Source organism: Medicago truncatula, chromosome 5 (assembly GCF_003473485.1).
Source record: "Medicago truncatula cultivar Jemalong A17 chromosome 5, MtrunA17r5.0-ANR, whole genome shotgun sequence".
NCBI classification, from domain to species: Eukaryota; Viridiplantae; Streptophyta; class Magnoliopsida; order Fabales; family Fabaceae; genus Medicago; species Medicago truncatula.
Window position 1 is genome coordinate 42,443,430 of NC_053046.1, and position 22,440 is coordinate 42,465,869.

Genomic DNA, 22,440 nt, shown 5'->3' on the forward strand with positions numbered 1-22,440 from the left:
GCAACTCCCAATCAACATTTTCTTTGAATAAACCCTAATCGGATCACAATTTTCATTGAACATTTTTCTGTAAATGTGTGCAATTTGAGGAGTGTGTTGAGCAATCATCTTGTATCATTCACGGCAGGCAAGCCCAAAGTATAATGAGACATACTAACACACTACCTACAGCCCAACCAATTATTATCGGAGAATTGCTTTCTCTCATCTGTTTTTGCTCATTTCCGTTCAACGTGATTTAATTTGCGCTGAAAAATACATTAGTTAATTCACGTTAAAATACATATATTTATGTGAGTTAATTGAGGCTCGACTGTTTTGACGGAACGAGCAAAAACATAGCAATCTTTTTTTTTTCAACCGAGAAATACCTTTCTTATTGTTTGTACTTTTGTTGTTTGTTGTTATTGTTCGTTTCCTCACTCTTCTTCTTCCATCAACCTAATCACACACTATTTTGCAAAAACTTGCCACTGAATCACTAGTTACTACTATAATTCATTCAATTTCATGTTCGTAATCAAAATCAAACCCCTTTTGACAAATCTTTCAAACAAGAACAACAAAGAATGACAACAACTTCAAAAACAATCTCAGCAGCACTAAAACTCATCGACAACAAGAAAGAAAACCTCAAAAAAGCATACGATGATCTTCAATCACACTCTTCTCATCTCTCTTCCTTCCCTCTTTCATGGCCTGACATTGATTCTCACTTCACCACTCTCCACAACACTCTCTCTCAACGTTTCCTTCACCTTCAATCCCTAGAATCACAATTCCAACAAAATCACAACGACCCATCAATCTCTTCTTCAAAATTATCCACCACAAAACCCAAAAATCAAAACTTTTCATCAATCAATAATGACCCATCTTCGAATTCTAACCCTACAATTCAAAACGGTGCAGTTTCAGGGTCTATAACTCATTTGGAAGGGTTGAGTGCATTGTGCAAGAAGAATGATGGAAAAGGGTTAAGGGATTTCATTCGTGTGAATTTTAAGGATAAGGTAACAATCAAGGATGAACTTCAGATTGCTTTTAAATGTGCATCAAATCCTGCAGATATGGTTCTTGATGCACTTGATGGTGTTTTTGGTGCAAATGCAGTGGTTGATGGAAAGGAATTACCTCGTTTGAATAAGAGAAGTTGTAATTTTTTGTTTCAGCAGTTGAGGGTTTTTTCTCCTTATGTTAGTTTTGATGTTAGGAAGAAAGCTAAGAGATTGTTTAGTCTGTGGAAGGTTAACTTGGTGAATGATGTTCATGAATCATGTTGGACCATGGCTTTTTTGCAATTTGTTGCTGTGTATGATTTTTTGCCTGAATTGAATGTTGGTGAGCTTGCTGCTTATTCTGCTACTGCTGCTACTAATGATGAACTGCCTGACCTGTATCAGATTATTGCTTTGTCAGATAGAGTTCAAGGTAACAATCACTTAATTCAATTTGATTTGATTAGGGTTTTATTAGTAAGGTTTTAAGATTAGGAGCCGGTATCGTGCAATTTTTGTCTGTGTATGATTTTTTGTCTGAATTGAATGTTGGTGAGCTTGCTGCTTATTCTGCTACTGCTGCTACTAATGATGAACTGCTTGACCTGTATCAGATTATTGCTTTGTCAGATAGAGTTCAAGGTAACAATCACTTAATTCAATTTGATTTGATTAGGGTTTTATTAGTAAGGTTTTAAGATTAGGAGCCGGTATCGTGCAATTTTATTTGTTGCATGTTAATAGTTGATGTGACACAGTCACAATCCTGAATTGAATTTGATTTGATATAAGGTTTCATTTTTTAGCTTTTCAGATTAGGAGCTGGTATCATGCAGCTGTGTTTGTAGCATGTTAGTAGTTGTTGTGACACAACACAATCCTAATTGAATTTGATTTAGGGTTTCATTTTTTGAGGTGTTAAGACTACGAGCTGTTGTGTTTGTAGCATGTTAGAAGTTGTTGTGACAGAACACAATCCTTTATCGAATTTGATTTGGTTTGATTTAAGGTTTCATTTTTTGAGCTATTAAGATTATGAGCTGTATCCTGCAATTGTGTTTGTAGCATGCTACTAGTTGTTGTGAGTTGTGACTTGTGACACAACACAATCCTTAATTGAATTTGATTTGATTTGATTTAAGGTTTCATTTTTTGAGCTGTTAAAATTAGGAGCCGGTATTGTGCAATTGTATTTGTAGCATGTTGATAGTTGCCGTGATAATACTGTTTTTGTTACATTGTTCTTGGAGTTCGTTGGAATTTTGGTTTTGAAATCTTTTAATGGTATGGAGCAGTGTTCTCATGTCAAGTAGCGGCTATAGTGTATTGGAATTTTAACAAACCGCTATTATTCCGTGATATGTGTTTAGTATAAATTGTTGTCAAATAGCGGCTATAGTAGCGGTATAAGTTATAACATTGCAATGTAGTATAATTTGAACAAACCGTTACTTTCAACGATATGCAATTGACAACGCTAGTATGAGGTTGTAATTTAAAATGCTGACAGTTGACACTGCTGTTAGTTTTTTCTAGTGTCACCCTTTTAACAGGCATGACAACAAAAGGCTTTTAGGTTGTAAAGACTGATTTTTGTTTATCTTGCAGATGTTATTCAGAAACTTATTGAAAGGGGCAAACAAATTTTGGCTGTCAAGTTTATTTTTCACTTCAAACTTACTGAGAAGACCCCACCCGTTCCTGTTTTGAAAGCTTATGTGAATGATGCGGAGAAACTTGCTAAAAGACTCGCCTCCGAGGGAAAGTCGCTGGTAAGTATGGAGCCCCGGTTTATTTCCTGGTGCATGATGTGACTGCCTATACTATATTTATTTAGTTCTTTTCTTTCTTTTTTTGCAGAATGAGATAAAATCTAGAGAAATTCATGCACTGAAATCAGTCATTAAGGTTATTGAGAGTTACAACCTTGATTCTGAGTTTCCGCGTGCAAGCATTGAACGGCGTATAGAAGAATTGAGCAAGCAGCGCAAGGTTGGTGGAAAACCCGTTGCGCCAGCTTTTGCTGCAATGCCTCTTCAGCATCCACAACAACAACTAAGTGGGATCAAGCGTCCTCTAACATCTGCTCCATTCGGTCCAGCACCTGTCCTTAATAATGCCGGTGGCACCCCTTCAACCATACACCAATACCAACAACCTCATTTCCAGTCAACAAGTTTGTTGCCGGAACATCCAAATCCATACATGAGTATGCCGCCAACCACGCCATTTGGCATGAAGGCGGCAACTCCAACAGTTTCTTCCTATACAGGTCCTTCAACTGGGCCTTATGGTCTTGATGGTGTCCCAATGGGTCCTATTGGCAACCTCAATCAAGGTGGTTCTCATCTGAATTCATCACAGCCACAGGTTATGCCTGGTTATTATGTGCCGATGGGTCCTAATGGCAACCTCAGTCAAGGTGGTTCTCATCCGAATTCGTCAGAGCCACGAGTTATGCCTGGTTATTATGCCACAATGGGTCCCAGTGGCAACCTCGATCAAGGTGGTTCTCATCCAAATCCGTCTGAGCCACAAGTTATGCCGGGTTATTACGATAGTATGTCTGCCTCCGGTGGTTATGGTCTGCAACATTATTACGGAACATCTTATCCTCAATAGGTTAAGCAATTGCTTTATTTTTTAATACTGAATTCCTAGGTTGATATTATAGTTTCTTGCACTTTTGGCTTTCGGTTATAGAAGCAGAACTTGTTTTAGTGTTCACTAAGATTATATGAAAGGAATTAGATTAAACATTTAAGAATCACAAGGATTGTTCGTCATGATCATCTTTGAACTTTGTTCTCTCTCTTCCTAACTGCGTAGCCTCCATTATTTTCGCAGGCAATGAAGCTTAAACCAGATTTGGAAAATAATACTCACCAGAATAGAAATTTTCTACATTTATATTAGGCATAATTTTGCTCTAAAATTATTAAACAAGCAGATTCATAATTATTTTTATTTTTTTTATCTATCTCTTGTCTTAGTAGTTAAAATTGCTTATCAACAACCGAGAAGTATTTTATTTCTTGATTTTCAGTCAAGTATTTTTCTTTCAAATGTCCTTCCAAATAAATTGCTACTATTATATTTATTTACACAATGAAAACATTTCTGACAGCAACAAATTGAATTGGATCAAATGAAATTAGATTTGTCAAATGACAAATATTATAAGTTAATACATTAACATTAACATTATAAGTTAAAACACAAACATTATTGAAGAACCTACACATTGCTTTTGATATGTAATGCAAGAATCGACACATTGATATCAACAGTACAACCCATTTCATAAATATGTTGAAGATCAAAGAAAATGCCCAACTATTAGCAAAAAAAAAAAATGCCCAACTCAGTTAAACTATTTACTAGCAAAAAAACAAAACCAAAACCTGCACACAATATTTGAAAGAAAAAAAAAAATCCATTGTAGACAATTAGGAGTTAGGAAAAACCGTGCATGGGAATTGGAAATTGCTGAAATTGCGAAAGATGGATCGCTAAAGTTTGCGGAATTTATTTTTTACGGTTTGATTCATTCAAAATATTAATTTCACACCATTAATTTCTATCTATCATATCTCACAAGAGAAGGCATTCCACCAACAAAAAAGAGGGCCATAGGTACTTCCACAACTCATTGTCATTGATATATCTGCATGTATTTTGTGTTTGATCTTGTCAAATGGAGCCCTTCATAAACATTTTAGTGTAATTTTCATTTCATTATCATCTTATTCTCTTTCCAATCAAAAAATGTTTTGGAATTGGAAAATTCAAGTTTTGAAGACATAGTAGATGATCTTATTTATAAATCACACACTGTTACCACTTTGAATCATTGTAAAAAATAATTATATTGTTAACAATTTTTTTTTGTAACAATATTAGGGTCAAAGCTACGACAGCTCAAAACAAATTAAAGAATCAAAGTTTATTGTAGATATTTTATGCTACATGTAGACTTAGAGTGAGTTTATTAAGAATCCAAATTGAATTCTACAATTGGAGATTTATTTAGTAGCAAGTCCATATAACACTTATTGTGATATGTCTTAGTGGCTATTTGGTTGTTCTAGCCACAACTTTTTTTTTTTTTTATGTAAAAATTTGAGCTGAGGTTTCAAGAAAAGTGTCATGTCATCAACAAAGAATTTTAGTTTTGGAAATCATAAAGATAATTGTAATAAATATGATAAATATTTATTTTTAATGGATTTTATATAGGTTGAATTGAAATAGTTTGAAGATTGAGATTTGAGGCATAGAGGTAAAATGGATTTTGCTTATGGACCTGAAAGAAACCATTTATTTGTTCCCGGGTCTACCAACATCCCTGAACATGTTATACGTGCAATGAACAGAAACAAAACAATGAGAATCATCGTACTCTAGCAATAACAACATTGACAAAAACTTTACTTGATGATGTCAAGAAAATTTTCAAGACTGTTTATGGAATTTCATTTCTCATCCCCACAACTGGTATTGTATAATTGGTCTTGTCAAATTGTTCACTAATCTATTTATATATTAATTCAGTTTAGATGATGTTAGTCTAATATATTTCCTTAGTCATTACAATGTTTTCTAGTTGACTAGATCTTTTACTTTTTTACATTGAGGACTTAAACACGTCCTACTAAGATTGAAATTGAAAAATCTTGATCACATTGACACGTTTCGGACAATTTCTATTGACCGACTCAAAGTCAATGCTATTATGATTGAAAACTTTCAATTTCATGAATTATATTGAAATTTCGTTAATTTTCTCGACAAGTTATCCGACACTTATAATTTAAGTTTTGATCGTTCATTTTTTTCCAGGTACTGGTGCATAGGAGAGTGCACTGACAAATACAATGTCTCCTGGGTATCGTACTATATCTTTTCTAATTGGCCAATTCAGTTTGCTTTGGATTGAACAACAAAAACGCCTCAACTTTAAGGTTGATGTTGTAGAAAGTGAATGGGGACAGGGTGCCAATCTTGAAGCTCTAGAATTAAACTTGCTTCGGATAAAACACATATCATACCATAAAGGCAATTTGTATTGTTCACAATGAGACAACAACAGGGGTCACAAATAACTTGACTAAAGTGAGAAAAATCCTTGGTGAGAATCCCTCATGACTTTTATTAAATTATTATGTAGTATTTTAGTCATGATCATAACTTTGCATGTTTATGTATTGAGAGATATTTGAATTTGTTGGAACATTGTCTTACTTGTAAGTTTTAAATCCTGCTTCTTTGATTATTGCCATTGGTGAAACTTCCAAATTTTCCTTGTATTTGTGATACCTTGTCGATCATATGCGTTTGTGATACCTTGTGGATTGTGTGCACATGAAGTGTCTACGTATAGTCATATTTTGCATTGCAATAAGGTGTGATATAATTGATTTCAAATGCTATATTTCGGGTCTCATTACATTTGGTTGACTTGACTATGATTTCATGATTCAACTCGAAATAAGTCTAAAATATGCACGACATAATGTGTTTTCTTAGGACAATTTTTTTGGTCTAAAACTATGTATCATTCTTTTCCAATCAATAGTTTTCAAGCATGTAGTTTTAATTATTATTGTATATTTTTCACTTGTTAATATATCTTACACAAAGTGATTATCCCCACGTTATGTTTTTGACTCGGACAAGTACCAGCACCCAGCACTCATTATTGGAGATGCTGTGTTTTCGATCGGTGCTCTTGATTTTCGCATGGATGAATGGGGTGTAGACGTGGTAGTGACTAGCTCTCAGAAAGCTCTTTCTCTCCCTACAGGAATGGGAATTGTATGTGCAGGACCTAAAGCCATCGAAGCTTCGAAATCTGCTTGATCACTTAGATCTTTCTTTGATTAGAATGGTTACTTGAAATGCTACAACTTGGGAACTTATTGGCCATACACTCCTTCCATTCCATTGCTCTATGGTCTAAGGGCAGCCCTTGACTTGATTTTTGAGGAAGGATTTGAAAATGTGATTTTAAGGCACAAGCGTTTAACCAAAGCAACCAGGTAATTCATAATTTGGTTTATTTGTGTCGGATATTTGTCCATACTTAGATGTCCAGTTATGATCAAGAGAGATATGTTGAAATTGCACATCGACTAGAGATTTGGTCAAAGTAATTTTTATGCGGCTCATAAATTTCTAATTTTTACTGCTTAAATTTATTGTGTTTCCTATGTCTTATATGCTATATGTAGGCTTGCAGTAGAGGCATGGGGATTGAAGAATTGTTGCCAACAGGAGGAGGAGTGGTATAGTGCCAGTGTGACTGCTATTATTGTTCCTCCTAACATTGACAACGGTGAAATAGTTAGTAGGGCATGGAAGAGATACAATTTAAGCTTAGGAGGTGGATTGAACAAAGTTGCTGGGAAAGTTTTTAGAATAGGACATGTTGGCAATCTAAATGAGGTAAACTATTTATTTTCTCATACATATATCATCGTCACATATTGCACGGATATTAGTCAAGAAAAAACATTTTTTTGGCTTTTATTTAGATAGAGACATTAATTTATTCAATTATCTAATAGCAAAGGCTAGCGTTTATTTAATCATAGTATCATAACAAAAAGTAACTATTGTTGATGTTGTTATCTATACTATTACATGAATTTAACAAATAAAAGTACAAATAGAAAAAAAAATCATTAGACAATGTTAAAAATTTATAATATACAAAATTGTCATTTATAAAAATAAAATAAAATTATTTCATGTGTTATATATTTGCAGTTGCAACTTTTGGGTTGTCTTGCTGGTGTGGAGATGATACTCAAAGAAGTGGGTTACCTGCTCAAGCTTGGAAGTGGAGTTGCTGCTGCAAGTGCTTATTTACTGAACAATGTTCCTCTAATCCCTTCAAGAATCTGAGTCACATGAATTATTTGTACGATTGTTTCTTTTACTCCCTCCGTCTCTTAATAAGTGACACAATTGACCCAATTACGCATACCAATGCGTAAATTTGAGTTTAAATATCTTGAATAATATATTGGAAAAAATTATGAAAATTTGATATTTTGAAAATACTCATCGAGACGAATCTAACGACATCTTATATGATATTATTTATCTTTGTATATTAGTAGAAAAATATGGTCAAAGTAAGTTAGGTCAAAATTGCACATTTTTAAACATATCATTTATTGAGGGACGGAGGGAGTATGTTCTTTCATGTCTTTTATTGTATCTGTGCAATGGATTGGGAATAATGTGAATGGATTGGAAATAATTGAGAGTTGGCGGAGGGACATTTTCCTTAGTCTTTCTACCCAAAAAAAAAAGTTTCCTTAAGACCATCCCCAATGGTTCAACACATTCAACACCATTCAACATCCACTTTTTCAATTCCCAACGCTCCACATCATTTTCTCTCTCTTATTCAACATTCATTCAACTTTTACCCTCTCCAATGGTTTTTCATTCAACACTATACCCCACCACTTTTTATTTCTTATTCTTATTTAATTTTTGTTTTTATAATTACATAAAATTATCGATTATAATTAAATTAAAATAATACAATTAACTATTTATTTTTTAGTATTTTTGGAAGAAAAAAAATTTGTAAAATAATTTATTTTTATTTTCTTAATTTAAAATGCAAGTACAACAAACTAAGCACGCGACACACAAATAACTTAAAATGCAATTCCAAACTTTGGGTGTTGAAATGGTTATTATTGGGATCCATTTAACTAAAAATAAGATTAAAACTTCACTTAGTTTGCTAATAGAAAGATAATAATAAGAAGAAGATAGTGAAAAACTTAGTTATTTTTTCTGTGTTCAAATCAAATGAAACAAGTCTCTATTTATAGAGAAAAAAAATCATGAATTTTGGTATTTTTTTTATTTTTTTTAAAATTAATTTACAACGAAATAATTGAGGTCCAATTATTAAAATTATAAGAATCCGGACAACCAATTAAAACGCGCCACGTGTCCCTATATATCCAAAAGTCGTTTCTCTCTCCGCGTCTCTGACCACTCACGCGCCCTGTCGGCGCGTGTGCTGCACGCGCCATTTTTCAGCCAATTGCAGCGCGCCGCGTGGCATTCCGTACTGCATTCAACACAATTGAATCCATTCATCTTCTCTCTCCTCTTTCTTCCAATTCAACACTCATTAAACATGCCATTGGAGAGAAAAATGCTCTTGAATGGCATATTAAACACACCATTGAACATGGTCTAAGTTGTACACGTCATTTTGCTATTTCTACGCTACTTTTAGAAATGGTCATAAAATGCTTTGTTGTTAGTTTTTTTTTTCTACATTGCCCCTTGATGAATTGGGTGTAATTTATTCCCATAAAAAATAAAAAACTCATTTTTTCATCTTTATTATGATAATGAGTTGTCATTTTCATCTCAAGAACATTAAACTTTTTCATATTGTTCATTCAACATGTGATCTTCATCTCTTTCGTTATCATAATCGAATCATAATTGTTATTAGAGGTAAATTAACCTTAATTCATCAATGGGCAAGATGAATTTTTTCTACAATCAGTTACAATTTTCATATCAAGAACATCAAATTTCTTCATCTCTTTCATTTAACTTGAGATTTCCATATTTTTTGTTCTAAAATCGAATCATATTTATCATTAGAGGTAAATCACCTTGTTGTTGTGATTGTTTTGAAATCTATTTCAATCCAAAGAGAGATATTTGTACCAAATAAAAAGTTACAAAATATTGTACCAAAATAAATAAAAATAAATAAAGAAGTGATGCTTAGAAAGGAGGTGGAAGAGGGAACGTGTCTATTGCTATCATGCATAACGATTTGGTGATCACTATTGTATATGACTTAATCCTCTATTGGGGCTATGCCCACGATTGAGAGGGGATGAGAACTGTATGCAAAGCTGTGGGATTTTTTTAAGGCTGCAAAACCAGTATTGAAGTTGCTTCAGTAAACATCTCACACACTTCTTGAGGATTTCTTCGACACTTATTTACCAATACTTTTTGCAATATCTCCAAAACAAATACTCGTGTTTGAAAAGCTTACATATGCAAGATAGTTGTAGATAAATTATAAAACGAACGACGTGATCGACATCATTCATTTATTTATTACTATTATTTTATTTCCCATACCAAGTTCGTTAATGTTGGATATTTGAGTATCGACTTCATTGTTTCTCCTGTATATATGTTTTGCAGCTTTTATATTTTTTTTTAAGTCTTCTCTCAGTAGGGTAAGTTATTGGCTTTGTTAATTATTCATCTCAAATTCCAGCCACTAAACAAACTTCTTGAAAGAAAAAAATATTAGTCACAAACTCTAGTTTTACCTTAGAATTTAAATAGTATAGTACTTAAAAAAAGATAAATGTATGAGAGGAAATTGAAACTATTTTACCTATGAATTGATTTATTACCTATGAAAAGATGTGTCAAGTATAGACTGTTTATCTCACCTTTGCTAATCTTGGTTATATGTTGATGGTTTGATAATGTAACGTGTAAGAGACCTCGTTTTCTGTATGTTTGGAAATGTTTATATTCAATGATGGTTGAGATGTGTTCTCATGTGTGTTCCATGATAATCGGTCGTATATATATGACTTCCCAGCTTTACTTGATTGATACTACCATATTCCATCATATTACGTAAATATTAAATTATTTTTTAATATTATTTCATTACATAATACGACAAAATGCTATAATTTGATTTAGTTCAAGTTTACACTAAAATCATCTTCCGTGACATTTCCATATAGCGGGTGTCATTAGACTTACGAAACAGTGTTTCTCGTCCTTAAAAATTGCTTAAAATTCAATAATTTGAGCCAGATATATATACAAATTGTTTGAATATGATGTTGTTAAGAGTCACAAATTAAATAAGTATGTATTCATGAATGATAATCGGTCATTTAAAAATGATATTCCAACTTCTCTAAAATTTATTGAGCCCTCCACTATTAGACCACGTGGTGTTGTGGGTTTTATAAGGAAGTTAGACGCAACTCAAATTCCTATCCAAGTTCTAAGTGATGTATCATGCTACTGCCACTTGACACTACATGCAATTGAACCCAAATTGAGTTCATTAAAACTTTGTCATTGAAGATGCTTTCACTATTAAAGTTATTAAACGGTTTTTTTAGTGGTGGTCGACGTTTGAACGAATCCCTAACCTTATATATATTATGTATTATCGTTGTTGATCAAGCACAAGTTTATCGTAAAAGAAGTAATAAAAAGTGAGCTGTTATTTAGGATTTAATTTCACTTTAGAATTTAGAGGAACCGCATCTTTTGGTAGGAAGATGTAGGCATAGGCTAAATTTTTAATACCCTCGTTCCTTCTATGAACTGTTACTTGAGGTCCTTGTGAGTTTAGCTCAATTGATAAGGACAAAACATAATATATGTAAGGTTCGGGGTTCACACCCCGACCACCACAAAAAAAAACTGTTACACATTGAGAGAGTGTTAGAGAGTATTGGAAAGAGGGTTGCAAACGCTCCTTTTATTATATGAGAAGTGTTAGCAACACTTAAATTTTTATTGGATAAAATTTATGTGAGTTCCGCCACTTTATCGATCTCATTTAAAAATGTAAACTCACGTTGATTTCACCAAATAAGAAATTGAGTATTAAAGATAATATTATAAAGAGAGTATTGTTATCGCCACTCTTTATCGTATATATATTATCGTTACTTTTTTCTCCAACTAAGGGATCAAGTTTTTTTGTTTTTGTTTTAGAGAAGTAAGTAATCAAGTTGAAGCCTCTAAAAAAAAGTAATCAAGTTGAAGTAACAAAAAGGTAAACACTAGCTAGTAGTTTGCGTAAAAAAGAGAGGTAAGTAACGATAAATTAGCAAGACGATTTTTATGAATCTATTCAGGATTAAATTTAATCCATCTCCACACTATGCTGCTTAATTCACATATCACTTGATTTAATTCACTTATCACTTGATTTTGCATCACATTATTGGTTTTGCAAGTGGATCAACAATCACTTATCACTTGTTTTGTTTACTACACACATATCCCACATGCATTTGCCGACAGTATATGTGTTCCTTGATTTGAATCAATGATCAAAGTTCAAATAATATAGCCAACAAACTACACATCATTTGCTTGATCTTGACTCTCCTATCCAAACGATTAAATTATTTGAATCTAACCCTTTAGGGAACAAATTTTGGTTTAGCTTTAGTTTTCAATTTTAATTTAACATGTGGAAAGGGATTTGCAGTTTTTTACCCATCACTCATGTTGATTTTGTATGGTGAAGAGTAACATTGAGTTGGTACTTGTTACACCACTTTTCACTTTCAAATCTTACCTAGCTTAAAAATAGATAGCAAAGTTATCATAATAATTCTTTTAATCAACAAACAAATATTAGAATAATCATTTTGTTACGAAATCTTTGTCCAATAGTGAATAATTCAGTGACAAAATCATCAACCTCACACTCACAACTTTAAAAAGTCTAAAAGTTCAATTTGCAACCAATTTTCTTCTCTCTCCGTCCCATCTCGTTCATCCCTAACTTTTAATTTTGTTTTGTGCAATAATTTAATTTGATGATAATAAACTTTAACCATCTACCACATATTATCTATTAATCTATTATCTCTTACTATAATCTATAAAATCTAAGTGCGTTTTCTATCATCACCACTCCAATCTTGCATTGTGGCTATGAGTGTTTATAGAAATTTTCTCTTTATTTGTGTTTTTGTAAATATTTTTAAAATTATTATTATCATTAAATAGTATTACACTAAAAAAGTTATAGAAAATTTAACATCTATTGTGGCTATAAGTTTCATTGTGGCTATAAGTTTTATAGTAAAGAATATTTTGTATACTTCCTACTTCCTAAAGTAATTGACTTAGTTGACTTTTAACACATGTTAATTTATAATTTTGATTTTTAATATCTTTAATTATATATTAGCAAAATTTATAAAAAATTGATATTTTAAAAAAATATTTATCGAAACAAATTCAACATTGTTTTAAATTTTTTGAAATAATAACCTAGTGGTTAGAAATTCAACCCTAACGATGAATAAATAGAAAATAGAGAGTTTGAACCCTATCCCTGCATAGTGCAACTAAACACTATTCATGGAACAATCCTACGACATTTTAGCTACAATTTGTAATTATATAATGGTAATAAAATATTGCAATTAAAATATGTTACTCCCTCCGTCCTAAATTAACCAAATCATTTGCAAAAAAAAATTATCACAAAATAATTGATCAATTTCATTTTTCAATGCAATATTAATTGAAGTAATTTTTTTTCCAATTATAACTATAATTAATATTACTTTCATCACTCCAAATTCAATATATCATAATTTGCATATATGATAATGGACAATACACAAATACTTAACAAGACACTTAAAATTATTTTTCTTTCTTTTCACTCAATACATTTTTTTCTTAATATATGTCAAATGAATAAAATGTTCATCGAAAGATAAACGTATATGAATAACGTACATGATGAAACATGTTATGTTGTTGAAAATGATGGAAGAGGTCAATTATTTTGGGTAGGGGGGGTAGTAAATTATTTTGATTAGTAGTAAACAAAATCAAAATTTCAATTATTACACTTTGATGATTATTTTTCCCAATTTGGGAGAGTTAATGAGAAGCAACAAAAAAGGGTAAGAACAAAATGGTTTAAATTGACAAAGCAATGACCATAACTTAACATTGAGTCACACACATTAAGTAAATAAATCTAATGAGAGAGAGAGAGAGATTCATACAATGTTTCAAGTCAACCAAGTCCCACTCTCTCACCATCTCTGACAAACAAAACAACATGAAAAAATGACCATTATACCCCTATCTCTATTCTAACTTTCGATAACACCGCCGTCACAATGGAAGTAACCACCACTAACTCCGGCGAAGGAACACCCACTGATCCGAATCGAAATGGGTCGGTTCAAAATTCGATGGCAAGATACAAGTTGATGTCGCCGGCGAAGCTTCCGATCTCAAGGTCGCCGTGCATCACAATACCTGCCGGGTATAGTCCTACGTCGTTGTTGGAGTCTCCGGTTCTTCTTTCAAACATGAAGGTCAGTTTTCGAAGTGTTTGGTGAGGGTGAAACAGTAAAAAATATGTACTTTGGATGAAAAAAATTGAAAATGAAAAATGGGTTAGTGAGTGAATTGTGATTCCATTAGTTGTTTTTTGTTGTTTATTTTAGTCAAAATTTGTGTTTTACTTGACCCATTAGAGTTAATAATCACTTTTTGTAAATGGCATGTTACAAATTTGTTCTTTTTCACTGTTTTTTTTTTACTTACAATATGGGGTGGTGTGAGTGGTCTCAAATCTTAGCTTTTGGGTGGAATATTTAATGACTTAAGATTACTTGATTTGAATGCCTGTCATAAAAAGTTTGTACTTTGAGGGAGAATTTTCAAAGGGTGTTGTGTTATCTTAGGAAAAAAGTAGAAAATAAAAAATGGGTTTGTGAATCCATTAGTAGAATGTTGTTGTTTTTTGTTGCTAATTTTGGTCAAAATTGGTTCTTTTACTTAACCTATTAGAGTTAATAATCACTTTTTATAATTGGCATATTAAAAATTTGTTCTTTTCACTGTTTTTTTACTTGCAAATTCTCATCAGCTAAAATTGTATATATGGGGTGGTGTGAGTGGCCTCAAATGTTATCTTTTGGAAGGAATATTTCATGACATAAGATTGCTTGATTTGAATGCTGATGAGCTGAAAATGCCAAAAACTATAAAGTTATAAATTCTTGTATGCTTCCTGTTTAGTCTCGTGTCGAATTGTTTCATTTTTTAGAGATATCCTTTTCTTTGTTTGATCCTTTATGTATGAATGGTTAGGTTATGATGCTTATGCTTTAGAATTTTGTATTGGCTGCTTTATGCTTAAACACTGTATTATGTTGGAATATGACATTCTTCTTTTATTATTTTAGTGTCAGTGTTGTTTTTTCACATAACGAATCTTCCTTTTGATTGGTTTCTGGCTTCTTGTACTATTTGTTTGATTTTGTTTTTAACGGTGTAGCTGAGTGCTAAGTGTGATCGTTTTGTACTGCACTAAGTGGAACAAACGAATCAATGCTTTGCCAATGATTAGTGGATTGATTTTTGTTGTATGTGCTGAGAGAATATAGTATAAGGAATGTCATAAAGATATGTGAAAAGGACATGATTTTCTAGAAGAATCCAGATGTTAATGGCTTGAATAACGGTCTTAATCTGTTTAGAATTCTGTGCTATATTCAAATTCAAATTGGAACAGCTTTTCTAAGATTTTTTTGGTTACAAGCTTTTTTAAGATTTGATTGATTATATAAGTAACTTCAACGTATTATAGTGTACCATGCTATCTTTGTCATACCGACTTCAAATAAAAAAGGAAATATTTTCAGAAGAAATAAAGAACTTTGTTTACGTTCAATTGTAGGGAGCTGCTTGCATCGCTTGCTGATAAAACTGCTAGGTTGTTTTTGGTTTTCTCAGATGATTTTGAATATGCTCTGTTTCCATAGTCATTACTGATTTCGAAGGTCAATCGATTGCTGTTTGTTTGGGGGTTTAGGGTGTATTTGAATTTATAATTTTTCGTTTGATTCAGTCATTGTTGTACGTTGTTACGCCGAGCATTGTAGTTTAGCATTATTTGTTTCACTGCTTTGCAGGTTGAGCCTTCACCGACTACAGGGTCCCTTCTTCAAGCTTTAAACTGTTCTATGGCTTCTGCTACATTTCCTGTAACTTCTGCATGCTTCAATACCAGCACTGTTAATGGCAGAAAATCAAGTTTCTTTGAGTTTAAACCACAAGATAGAAATATGGTAATTGATGTTAGTAACACTTTGATGAAAATAAATTGGTAGTTATGTTTTAATTAATATTATTTTAAAGATTACTAACTGCTTAGCACTTATCCAATGCTATTCACTCATTTTAAGGTTCCTGCAGACTTCAACAACCATGTAAGCGAAAAATCTACTCAAATGGAAGGTTCAGGAAACGGTCAATCATTTCGATCCTCTCCATTAAATGAAAATGAGATAGAAGATCAATCTAATGAATTAAGCCTATCATCATCACCTGTGCATATGGTTAGTTCCGGCGCTAGCGCTCCCGTCAATGTCAATTCGGATGAACCTAACCACAAAGGCAGCACTGCTAATGGGCCTCAATCATCAAATGATGGATACAATTGGCGAAAGTATGGGCAAAAACATGTTAAAGGGAGTGAGTTTCCGCGCAGCTATTACAAATGTACGCATCCTAACTGTGAAGTGAAAAAACTTTTTGAACGCTCTCATGATGGTCAAATCACTGAGATAATATATAAGGGAACACATGATCATCCTAAACCTCAGCCAAGCAACCGATACTCTGCTGGTTCTGTTATGTCTACACAAGGAGAGAGATCCGATAATAGGGCATCTTCTTTGGCTGTCCGAGATGGTAATACCGGCTAGATGTTTCTCGTTGCCTCCATTTTAATATTACTTATTTCAAAGAAAATAATTTGGCTTTCTTTTTCTTCTGATTTTTGAATTGTAGACAAAGCATCCAATAGTCCAGAGCAATCAGTTGTGGCAACAAATGATCTTAGTCCAGAGGGTGCTGGATTTGTGTCGACCAGGACAAACGATGGGGTTGATGATGATGATCCCTTCTCAAAGCAAAGGTATGATAATTAAGGCCAAATGTCTAGGTTTTCTTCGGCATGTGTGCTTGCTTTCTGACAATGTTTTTTTTTATTGAGCAGAAAAATGGAACTCGGAAATGCTGACATCATTCCTGTAGTTAAGCCTATCCGAGAGCCACGGGTTGTGGTACAGACTATGAGCGAAATTGATATATTGGATGATGGATACCGCTGGCGTAAATATGGGCAGAAGGTTGTGAGGGGAAATCCTAACCCAAGGTATATTCTCACATGAAATTAGGAAATAGAAGTCAAAGTAATAAATTCCAATTTAACATATGTCCTTTGTCCTTCTTAAAAAAAAATTTCCTTTGTCAAAGAATTTATTTTTCTTAATCTGCAGTGTTTGTTGGAACTCACACAATCACTTCTCAATCAATTTGCATTACAATCTCTTGCTTTTATTTTATTGTGACGTTGATGGACATGACATGATATATGTGAATGATATGTGTTTATGATTTTAATTTCCTGCTGCTGACTAAGTGCATGTTTGAAACTGCACTCTGAAGCTTCAACAAAATCGCTGTGCCACCTTAATTTCGTCAAACCCATCAATGATTATAAACATACACTAACACATGGTACTTAGCTACATATTTCTTGTTTATCATGGATCTTATTATCATTCTTATTTTGCAGGAGTTATTACAAATGTACAAATGCTGGTTGCCCTGTTAGGAAACACGTGGAAAGAGCATCACATGATCCGAAAGCTGTAATCACAACATATGAAGGCAAACACAATCATGATGTACCTGCCGCAAGGAGTAGTAGCCATGACATGGCAGGACATGCAACTTCATTTCGACAGACAAGGATAAAATTGGAAGAAAATGATACTATTAGTCTTGACCTTGGGATGGGAATCAGTTCTACGGCTGGAAATAGATCAAATGGGCAAGGGAAAATACTGCTATCCGAATTTGGGAATAGCAGTCATACTCACACGAGCAATTCCAATTTCAAGTTTGTTCATAATACTACCTCAGCTCCTGTATACTACGGTGTTCTAAATAACGGTTCAAATCCGTTTGGCTCTAGAGAAAATAGAAATGATGGTTCGTCTTTAAACCATTCCGCTAATCCTTGCTCACAGACCATGGGAAGAATACTAATGGGGCCATGAAATTTATTATTACAGTACTAAATAAAAGTAAAAATTATGAGTAGTATTATGTTGTTTTTTGGCGGGTATATAGCTTCAAAGGTAAAAAAAATCTCATTTTCTGTAAGGAAATGTAGATAGTTCTTGTATGTTTATATCACTATCACTATTTGAGAGCTGCTGTATAGTAGTAGTATTGATAGTGGCTCCAGGTTGACTTTCAATCTAATTGTTGTTTGTAATTGTATAATTATAAGTATCATCATCATCATTATTATTATATCCAAATTCTTCTGTATAAATTATGAAGCTGATATCAAAGCTACTACTACAGAAATCTTGTGAAAGTGGATGAATGAAACTATTGTTTGTTCACAATTTCACCTTTGGTTAATTATTTCAGTTCTCAGTCCCCACTGCATTGATTTCACCAGTGATTGATGGCTTGTTTTTGGCTATAGTGAAATTGGATAGAATGCATGTGACATACCATCAACTTTTGCCTGTTGGATTTTCTCAACTATATTTGTCTCTTACACTAGGTGTTGATGTAAAACTTTTGTATAGTGTCATTTTCCAATGCTTGGTCATTACACTATACACATATTCTGATATCTGATTACCTTTTCTGTACAATTCAAGGCTAAAAGGAGTGTGAAATTTCTCAGGAACAAAGTAAGAAATGAAATATACCAATGTTTTTTAACGTCAGTTTTTTCTGAAAAATGTATTTATTGTTATGAAAATATGTCTGTAAATAGTTGGATGTCATGTGTACACTTCTTTCTTATCCTCATTTCCACAATTGACAACTGAAATCTCTACAGGAGGTGCAGCAAAATAGATAGACACTGGACCGCTGCCTTGGAAATTGACAAATTGTGTACTGTGTTTGCTGTTTCTAAAAGACAAAACAGAGAACGGAGATTTTTTGGACATTCCTAGTACATTTACATTAACATTATTACCACTAATTATTAATCTTAATTACAACACTTAGATACCTTTCATTAATCCATGACCAATTGGAATTTACATATTGTGTACTACTGTGCTGTACTTGGAAAAATTGATGGGTTGCATGGTTGAACTGTCCGTTGGCTTTATCTTTTTGAAGTGTTCTGACATTTTCACGTTGGTCTTTAATTGCATTGCAAGTAAAGAACAACTTTTTTTAATTGATATTTTTGTCTTTGCTATCAAAAAAGACAGGACTGAAGAACAATGCAGCCACGTCGTCATGCCATATTTACTCACATGAGAACAATGTGACACCCCTTCATCCTTTCCAAGCCTCATAAGCCACCAATATGACATTGTTATTAATCGTGAACACAGTCAATTCTTTGAGAAAATAACATAATTAAATATAATTCTATGTGTCAGTATTCTCATGTCGGAATCAAACATGCATTCCATCAAAGATCTTGATGCTCCTGAGAATTCAATATCTTTTTATCAAAGAAGAAAATACCTTATTTGATTTATTTTTTGATCAAGTATCTTAGTTATTAAAAATTCACTCTTAAAGTGATTAAGTGTAAAATCTAAGATTTGAACCCGAACTCTTACATATCGCAATATTTATGTCATTGACGGGGACTCTTATTTGATTTATTTACTACGTGAATGTTGATAAAGTCTATGTCGAAATGGTAATCATCAAATGACTCTTCAAATTATCAAATCTACTGCAAAATACTAATTGTAAATGTGAAGAACCTTATTTTATCTATCTATGAACTACAAGTTACTACTAATCAAAATGAACAAACGTGACTAAATTTAAATCACAGAAAATAGGGTCCCAAATGGACAAAGAAATATAAATGAATACAGACAGCCCTTGCTTTCTCAAGCATTCCCGAAGGGAGATAGAAAAAACAGAGATATGCCATAAAAAAGAAAAAGAGATAACATACATTTTGTCCCTTTATTAATTATTACCTTTGTGCAAAGTTAGGCCAACTCTCTTGCGTACAATTTCTTATTTTCTTCATGTGCTTTTGCTTTGCAAATAATAAGTCACTTTGAATATTTTACTATGCAAATAAATAAATTTATTTAGTTTTATATAGAAAAAATAAATTATGAGTTACTTTATAAAAGTATTCTTCTCAGCATGAGAAATTAATAGCCTAGAGAAACGAATAGAAAGAAAAATATATATAGGGGCAGTTCGGTGTACAAAACTTTCACATACACAGGATGTGGAAAGAGGTTCCACCATAGATAGAAAAATATTTGATTTAAAAATTAATGTTTGATTAGTATTGTAAAACGATTTATGTTTGGGACAATTGTTTTTGCAAATTGATTTACAATGTGAGACGGAATGAGTAATACTTTATAAAGTAGTAGCATGAATATTATTATGAGGTGTTGGGTCATGAGGAGGTCGAGATTTCACATTGACTTTTGAGTAACTTAGAATTGAACACGATATCTTCACCGATTTAAAAAAAATTAGGTGTAAGAATTGCTTATCTTCATTTTTTATAGAATTAAATTTAGGGTGTGGGGATGGTGTCCCGGTCCAAAGTAAGGAAAACCTTTTGGTTCAAAGAACACTTACAAAAATATTTATATTTATCTCCTCCAAAGACACTAACAGCCTCGAACCCAAGACTTCTTGGATTCAAAAGCGAGATTGTGGTTAAGGATCACTTATCTTATATGTTGTTAACATCTACTTTTTCATCCAAAGCGAGATTTTACTCACACTTATATACCTATAAGAGGTAAATTTAGGAAGAGGCTAATGTTACACTTCACTGTTTGTACACCTCATTTTTTGTCATTGAGAAAATCTTGCACCATACTGGACTAAGACAGCAAATCATTTCATACAAGAAGACACCCTTTTGTCTGCTTTAAATGTTTCATTCCACATGAGCACATACACATACAAACACACAAATTAAGAGGAAGAGATGCAAGCCTTATGGTTGTCCTTGAAAGACAATGTCAAATGTGGAAACAAGCTCACTGATGTAATAAGGCAGCCACCAAAATTTGGCAAAGGGAGTAGCTATGTTCTACAAAAGGAGAATAAAATGAACAAAGAAGATGAAGAAGATAATACCCCTCTCATGGAAACTCCAGCCAGACTAGTTTTTTCCAAGCCAAACAAGTCACAGGCTCGGCTTTTCGGTAAAGTGATTGTTGCTTCTTTCAGATTACATTTTTACTAATTAAAGCGATATTAATGACCATTTAAAACCGTGTCCGAGAAGATTTAAACCGTGTCTGAGAAGTTACATAGTCAAGTTCTTACTACTGATCTCCTTTGGAAAGAGTTTGTTGTTTTGATCCTATATGCATGAACACAACATAACATATACTGATATGTTTCAAGATTGAAATGTAACAAGAATTATGGTTTATAACAAGTCCACATAATGTAGCAAACTATTTCAGAAGATATTTAGTTAGAGCAGTTCATGTGCAGTGTCAAACTTGTTTCCATGGATTTAACAAAGTGTCTGCTGCCGCAGATGTCAAGTTTTTGATGTCGCTGCAGCCACATTGAATTAGACCGCGAATTTTTTTCTCTTTCGTCACTATTTATAAGCACTTTTCACATTTATTACATATATCGAGAAAAAAACTTGTAGTATAATTAATGTGTGCATTTAGTGTATTTACTATTTATTTTATGTAGGAAGTAACTACTAATTATAGTTCCTCCACATTGTTAAATTTTGGCAGAGCTTGGTATCGGAGACCCATCAAGAAAAATTGTTGAGATGATATTTCAGAAAGCATGGATGAACACCTCAAAGCCACTGAGGAAAGTTAGAACAGTTCTAAGGGTGAGATACTCAGAAGAAGTTCTTGAAAGATTTGAGAAGTATAGAGAAAAAGTGAAGGAACAGTATCCAAGGCATCCAAGAAGCACAGTAGATGGAAATGAATTGTTGAGATTCTATGTCACTACAATGAGATGTTTCCAAGGGAAACCTATGAAGAAAGTTCATGATCTTTGTAAAGATCCATCGTGTCGATTTTGTCAAGTAATTCAATTCAATTTTGACGCGGAACACGCGGAGATTCTGTTGAATACATGTGAGAAAGATTTGAGTAACAGAAAAAGTGTCAATGCAAGAGTGAAGAATGTGAAAAGAGTTTTAATAGTTTGCAGGATAATTGCTGGAACTGCAGTGAATGAAGTTGATGGTAACTATGAAGAATGTTCTGAGTGTGACTCAACTAGGCTAGGAGAAATGCAATTTAGCTTAGAAAGATTTGTAGTGAAAAATCCTAGTTCTATTCTCCCTTGTTTTGTCATAATTTTCAACTGACATGTTTTGTAGGTAAATTTTGTCACTATTCGTTTTTATCTTTGGTGAAGTGCATCCATATTTAAGAATGTACAATCCTCCTTGAATTTTTTTAACATAAAGGGCCTGTTTGGATTTATTTATTTGAACTTATGTACTACCATAAATACTTGTGAGACTGTTTAGGAGAGCTTGTGACAAATAATATAAGTTGTTTTCACCTTATATCTTTAAGGATTCCAAGATAGCTTATGAAAACAACTTTTAACTTATATGAAA

General features: G+C 32.9%; 3 protein-coding genes and 1 pseudogene across 4 annotated transcripts; all 4 read left to right on the forward strand.

Moving 5' to 3' along the window:
• The first annotated feature begins 329 nt into the window (after nt 1–329).
• Nucleotides 330–3,808, forward strand: LOC11423505 (FRIGIDA-like protein 1). Its single transcript, XM_003617645.4, has 3 exons — nt 330–1,431; nt 2,607–2,770; nt 2,859–3,808. The coding sequence occupies exons 1-3, from the start codon at nt 570–572 to the stop codon at nt 3,618–3,620; spliced, it is 1,788 nt and encodes a 595-aa protein (XP_003617693.2). The 5' UTR covers nt 330–569; the 3' UTR covers nt 3,621–3,808.
• A 1,477-nt stretch (nt 3,809–5,285) lies between these two features.
• On the forward strand, nt 5,286–8,126 carry LOC11427374 (serine--glyoxylate aminotransferase-like; annotated as a pseudogene).
• A 5,641-nt stretch (nt 8,127–13,767) lies between these two features.
• Nucleotides 13,768–18,180, forward strand: LOC11433241 (probable WRKY transcription factor 20). Of its 2 annotated transcripts, none has more exons than XM_003617647.4 (6): nt 13,768–14,137; nt 15,743–15,898; nt 16,016–16,523; nt 16,623–16,749; nt 16,831–16,989; nt 17,413–18,180. In XM_003617647.4, exons 1-6 carry the CDS (start codon nt 13,937–13,939, stop codon nt 17,897–17,899), a joined length of 1,638 nt encoding a protein of 545 aa, XP_003617695.1. In that variant the 5' UTR covers nt 13,768–13,936; the 3' UTR covers nt 17,900–18,180. The 2 variants fall into 2 exon arrangements, with proteins under 2 accessions (XP_003617695.1, XP_024640151.1); XM_024784383.2 differs by lacking the exon at nt 13,768–14,137 and adding an exon at nt 15,409–15,543.
• Nucleotides 18,181–20,648: 2,468 nt separating this feature from the next.
• On the forward strand, nt 20,649–22,304 carry LOC11427375 (uncharacterized). The gene is made up of 2 exons (XM_003617648.3): nt 20,649–21,031; nt 21,590–22,304. Exons 1-2 carry the CDS (start codon nt 20,812–20,814, stop codon nt 22,180–22,182), a joined length of 813 nt encoding a protein of 270 aa, XP_003617696.1. The 5' UTR covers nt 20,649–20,811; the 3' UTR covers nt 22,183–22,304.
• The last annotated feature ends 136 nt before the right edge of the window (nt 22,305–22,440 follow it).